Raw genomic sequence first — 5951 nt, forward strand, 5'->3', positions numbered from 1 at the left:
TTATAAATAAAAAAGGACCAACAACACACAAATTGTTTGATTGAATTTCAAGGTTTAAGATCGATCTATTTGCTTGATCGATTGGTTGAAGGGCTGTCAAAAAAGGGACGGACATGATCGAGACTAATTGGAAATTGAATAGGACTTGTGTTTTTTCTTTCAATTTTGCAATTTGATTTCTTTTCCTTCTAGTAATTAGGGAAAGAAAGAGCAAAGAGCAAGAATCTGAAAACCTGGAATTATGGACAGCACTGTGCGAATGATATTCACGTAATTGTTGTCCTGAAAGGAAATTTATTGAATCGCGTTTTTAAATTTGATCTTTGCCCATTGCTGTTAGTACCGTTTGTTTATGTCTGGGCCCGGCCCTTTATAGACCCTGGTTTGAGTTGGTTTTCGTATTTATTAACGGATAAAACAAGCAGTATCGGTCCATTTCTCTTTCTCCATTTCAAAATGATTTTGAAAAAATTGATGAGTTACTACTAGAGTTCGATATCAACTTTTTAGTTAATATCAATTTCAACCTCCATTTTTGGATTTTTTTTTCAGATCTTTTAGAATAACGATATTTTCTTTTATCACTATACTCTGAATATATTTCAGTTCATATTCTTTTATTTTATGAAAGAAATGAATCAATTTATTACTAGTATCATGTAGGTATACAAGTTTTGTTAACGGTCATATCATCCTCCATTAAAGGGATGATTGTTACCCTTAGAGATCCCAAGTTCATTCAAGTATTAGAGACTACAAAGATGTTTAAACTTTCATTGTCAAATGATTAAGAATCTGTAGAACATATATTATCTTATAATCACCCTACATTAATAAAAATATATCATTTTACAACTTTTAATTAGTCAAGTGATTATTTTATAACTTTTTATAATAAGGTGACCCAATTGAAAAGTATCTTATAATCAAGGGACCATTTGCATCATTAGCCCTATATCGATTTGTATATAATATTCGTTCTAAAATTGATAGCAAATTTCAAGTATTGTTTTTATTTGGATATCATTAGGTAATCGGTAGTACGAAAGCTGCTCTCAGCCTGGTGTTAGGGACAACCTACTATCTTACCTCCCCTTACCCATATATATATATGGGAAAAAGGACAACAATTTTTATGTAATCGGTAGTACCATTTCGTAATCACCACGTCAAATTAATCACTTAGTTACAAGGGGAAAGTGAATAAATTAGAAAGGTGAGCTTAATGTTCTGCATACAAAGAACAGCCTATCACAAGTATAAAAGACGTGTAAACGAGCAACCTTATAATTGTCTTCTTCCAATTACAGAAATAAAAAAAGATTAAAGAAAAGTTCCTTTCTTTTCCTTGTTTTATCTGAAAATTAAGCTAAGGAATCTGAACAATTTCAATTAAAATCTTGTGAAGTGACTGTGGTTTCGAGAAGAATGGGCAGTGATCACTCCCTTTGATCTTAAAAACTCCTTCTGGTGGATTTTCTCTGACTAGCTTTTCTTGTACATCCGGCGAAAGAGCACGATCGTCCAACGCCTGAATGTAGAAGCGCCGTCCGGCTCCGTATTTGTCAGGGGTCAACGACAGTTTCTCCATGATAGGACCTAGTGGGGTGGATCTCATGGACACCATGGCCAAAGCAACATCCTGCAATGAACCAAATACCATGTTTTAAATAGGTTAGTGTCAATCATCTTATTGTGTATCTTCTTATGTCCTTGCAAAGACAACAAGAAACATATAAAACATATATTGGCTCCAAAATGACCATTGACAAATGCTCTGTTGCAAGAGAGGAATAAAAAGAACAACGAATCCTACACGTATATAGCCTGAAAAGTGCTCATCGATAACCAGATTTATGTGGCTGACAAGTAAGGTTGTATCATACCTTTGTTGGCGATTGATTGAAATATAACCCTTTCATCAGCTGTTTCTCAAACATGAACCCTGTAGGAGGCTTATCTTTGCCATTTCCATGAATCAAAAACTGTGACTCTTGCATAAAACGTTCAGCAGAGCCAAGCTGTAATAAAAGAAGTTTTGGTGTCAACCAGATAATTAAGAGCAACGAAAACTATGGGATAACTTTCGCTACAAAATTTCAGTAGTAATAATGTTTGGTTGATATCAGTCCATGACAAAATGCATGATGAAAATTTTGCTTTAGAAGTCTAAAACTTTCTGTTTATTTGTTAGCAGAATTCAAATGATTCAAGAAAAATCATTTACAAATGACATTAGAGAAAGGTAGCATGTTATGCTCGTACAACAGGCAAAATAAATTAGTGTATTCCGAACAGAATCATTTAACGGATACTTAGATAAGACAACCAGGCATCAGCAGAATACCTCTTCGGCAAACACGTCGAAAGGTCTCTGACCGTTAGACACCATTGTAGCGCAAAGGTAAATTGCTTTGGAGATCTTTTCTGGGAAATGTTCCAATGCATAAGAAAGGCAAGCGCCTCCGCTGCTATGACCCACCAAAACAACCTGCATGTATAGTTCATTAATCAAGATGGTTTAACATAACAGATGGCAAAGCTTTGGTGATATCCAATGTACCCTCTTACCTTCCCATCTTTGGGGAGATTCTCTAGATACTTAATCAATGGTTGCGAATATTCTGCCAACGTTGTGACCGTGTTTGTATCCGTGAGATCAATACCGGAGCCTGTGAGATCCAATGCAGTAGGCTGAAGGCCCACTTCCTCCAAATGAGCAATCGTTTTATACCAACACCAAGCTCCAAAGCCTTCTCCATGTAGCAGAACAATCTTTTTGAACTTAATCTTTTCAAGAGATTCCAGTACCTGCAGGTAAAATGATGCAGTACAGACATAAGTTTATTATAGAAAGGAGGTATAAGGTTTAAAGATGTTATACAAGTACATAGAATTTTATCACTGATCTTTTCACCAGCCTTAATGGTCCATGATCCACATCCTTATCTTCATAGCACAATAGAATAAAACATGACTTTTCGAAATTGCCTTTCTCAAAACAAAAGTAATAGGGCTTGTAAAGATTTAAACTTTAAAAAGATCATGACAAAAAGCGCATGTCATGAGATCCCTTAACTTTTGATAAAATTTAAAGAAAAACAAACCAGAACAGATCCCTTTATTTTCTCAACTAAAATTATATTATTACTTAAAAACTAACTTGGATATATAGAATTGCAGAATGCTAAAAGCATGGTGAATCAACTAATGCTTTCAAAGGTTCTCCTTTATAAGCTTGGCCATTGACTAGTACTGTTTTTCAAGGTTTGCAATCAATCATAAACCCCCATTATTTCATCATAGATCCAATCAATTAAAACGGTATCTAACATAATGATTACACATGGAAGCAAAGTTTAAGTAATTTAATATCTTTATTCAAAACAAATAAATAACCCACCTTTTTTTCGTTATTAGTTAATGGATCAGTGTGCCTTCTGGAGCTGGTAGAGCCAATTCTCCTAGACATGGATCCATCAAATCTCTGAGACAATTGGTGCTGATGGAGAGCCATAGACAAAGCTTGCTTATGCAAAAACTCTTCTTCCGCAAGCATTTTCCTTTGAGACCTTCCCTTTCTCTTGCTTCTCGATCCATTATCTTTTGTGTCTTTCTTTGTCCTGCAAATCAAGCTATTGCCCATTGTTCACCTTTTAACACAACCCCGAAAGCTTAACGGGCATTTCTGCTGGGAAATGGAAGAAAGCAAGAAATTTTCCAGGAAAGAGTCCAAGAGAGGTTCTTTAAAGAATTTAGAAAACAACATCTACCATATATGAAAGAATTAGTTGAAAAAATGAGATAATAAGAGGAGAGAGAGACAAAAAGTTTGGGAAGAAGTAGGTTATTAAATCAAAATCAAAATAAACAAACGTGTGAAACAACTCCTTAAATCAAAGAGCCAACTAAATTTAAGTGCTATTTATTGTTTCTGATACTCTGATATGACCTTGTCTTGCAAAGGTAGGAGACTTCCAATGCTTTACGCTTCCCTTCTCTCTCTCTCTCACTATTTCTCCCGTAGAAAATTGTAGACTTCGAGTAATTACACTCTGAAAATCTTAATATATGAATAAGAAAATATTTTATCATAAATATTAATATTTTTTTTGATATTCTTAATAAAACGTTACTTAAATATTTTTTATCAGAAATATTAATTTAGTTACATAATTTTTGGTTAAAAAAAAATATTTTAGGTAATATTTAATAGCGAAAATAACTTCAGTGACAAAAAATGTCTTATAATATACGAATTTAACTAACTTTTTTTTTAGATTTGCCAAAATGACCAACAAATTCGCAACGCGAATTCCAATTTCTCAACCTAGTTTTCAATTTCTCAACGCGAATATGTAAATCGCATTGCGATTTTCTAAATTCGCAACGCGATAGTCAAATTCGCAACTGAATTTCAAATTTGCAACGCGAATTTAATTTCGCAACAGGTTTTAGTTTCGCAACACAAATATTTTGGGTATATAACAACGCAGCAGCAACAACTCATAACCTAAATCCCTAAATCGCAACTCATTCCATCTCCATCTATCACTCTCTCCGGCGACATCCGTTCCTATATCCAACGACATCCTTCCCCATCTCTATTTTTTTACATAATTTTATTTCTATATAATTTTGCAATGATTTCTCTCCCAAATTATCAACTATCAACTTAATAAAGGTATTTTTTTCTCTAAGTTAGTGATGATATCTAGTTTATAGCTCGTTTGTTTAGTAAATTAATTTATAATTTTTAGAATGAAATCATCTAATGTTGATCATGTTTGGATAGATTTGTGTTTTGGAAGGTCATGGGAGAATGTTCATGGTGTTTTACAATATGTGCCTTTACCCATGAATCTTCAACTAAAACTGTCATTAAAAAAGTTAACTTATGAAACTCTAATATTACGTGTTGCAAAGAAATTGAATTTAGAGCTCTAAGTGGATTTAGGCTATCTTGTCTGAGAAAATGTAAAGTTTATTTGTTAACCGACAATGAAGATGTTGAACGATTCATTGCTTACATTAGTGTTTCGCAAGAAGATGATGTTACATTATATGTTGTTGAACCTAGAAGTAGTGAAGTTGGGTCAGTAGCGGGTAGTAATCAACTAAGTTATTCAACCCAAAATTTAATGGTTCCACCACAATTTCATCACCAAGCAAATTTTGTTTCACCACATTTCCAATACCAAACACAATATCAAAACCCATAACCTTTTCCTAATCCAAATCCCAATCAACTTTCAGCACCAAATTCCGGGTTTTCGTATTGACCAGTTAGACCATTATGAGCCAACAAAAAATTGTGAGTACTAGTCAGTATTCGAAATTTGATCTTGGTCAATACTCGGACTTTGATCTTGGTCAATACTCGGATTTTGATGATGTGATGGAAGAAGAAACAGACCCTGCATGTAATGATTTTGATATTGGTCAATACCCGAATTTTGATGATGAAATAGCCGCTGCCGAGGAAGATGTTGTTGATGATAATGAGGAGGAAGTTACGACTATGAATGAACATGTTGAACATTCATTCTGTAATTCATATAAACCTGAAGAAGAAAAAGAAGAAGTCCCCGAAGAAAGGAAAAAGAAAAAAAAATGCCACGGGAGTATAACTGGAATATGCCAGAATTACTTCATATACCGGAAGAAGAGTTGGTAAAGATATCAGTTGATTGTTACACAAAAGTTATTCGTATCAAGAAATATGATTGTTTTGATACAAAGGAAGACTTGAAGATAGCTTTTGTATACGAAATGTGTGGAAGATGGCTATCAACTAAGAGTTAACAAATCAAGCAAATATCATTTTGAAACAATGTGTATGATTGACAAAAACTGTACGTGGCGTATGATTGCAAAGAGGATAAAAGATTACGAAATGTTTCAAGTTAGGACTTTTATTAATAAACATACATATTCAAGAACCCAAGTTT

General features: G+C 33.8%; 1 protein-coding gene across 2 annotated transcripts; it reads right to left on the reverse strand.

Annotated features, from left to right (window-relative positions):
* Nucleotides 1-1232: 1232 nt before the first annotated feature.
* On the reverse strand, nt 1233-3999 carry LOC120133284 (putative methylesterase 14, chloroplastic). Of its 2 annotated transcripts, XM_039149891.1 has the most exons (6): nt 3404-3999; nt 2572-2811; nt 2348-2491; nt 1887-2021; nt 1321-1642; nt 1233-1265 (listed from the first exon to the last, which is right to left on the reverse strand). In XM_039149891.1, exons 1-5 carry the CDS (start codon nt 3644-3646, stop codon nt 1370-1372), a joined length of 1035 nt encoding a protein of 344 aa, XP_039005822.1. In that variant the 5' UTR covers nt 3647-3999; the 3' UTR covers nt 1233-1265; nt 1321-1369. The 2 variants fall into 2 exon arrangements, with proteins under 2 accessions (XP_039005822.1, XP_039005821.1); XM_039149890.1 differs by lacking the exon at nt 1233-1265 and having other exon boundaries at nt 1266-1642.
* Between the last annotated feature and the right edge of the window lie 1952 nt (nt 4000-5951).

Source organism: Hibiscus syriacus, unplaced genomic scaffold (genome assembly GCF_006381635.1).
Source record: "Hibiscus syriacus cultivar Baekdansim isolate YM2019G1 unplaced genomic scaffold, ASM638163v2 tig00110578_pilon, whole genome shotgun sequence".
NCBI classification, from domain to species: Eukaryota; Viridiplantae; Streptophyta; class Magnoliopsida; order Malvales; family Malvaceae; genus Hibiscus; species Hibiscus syriacus.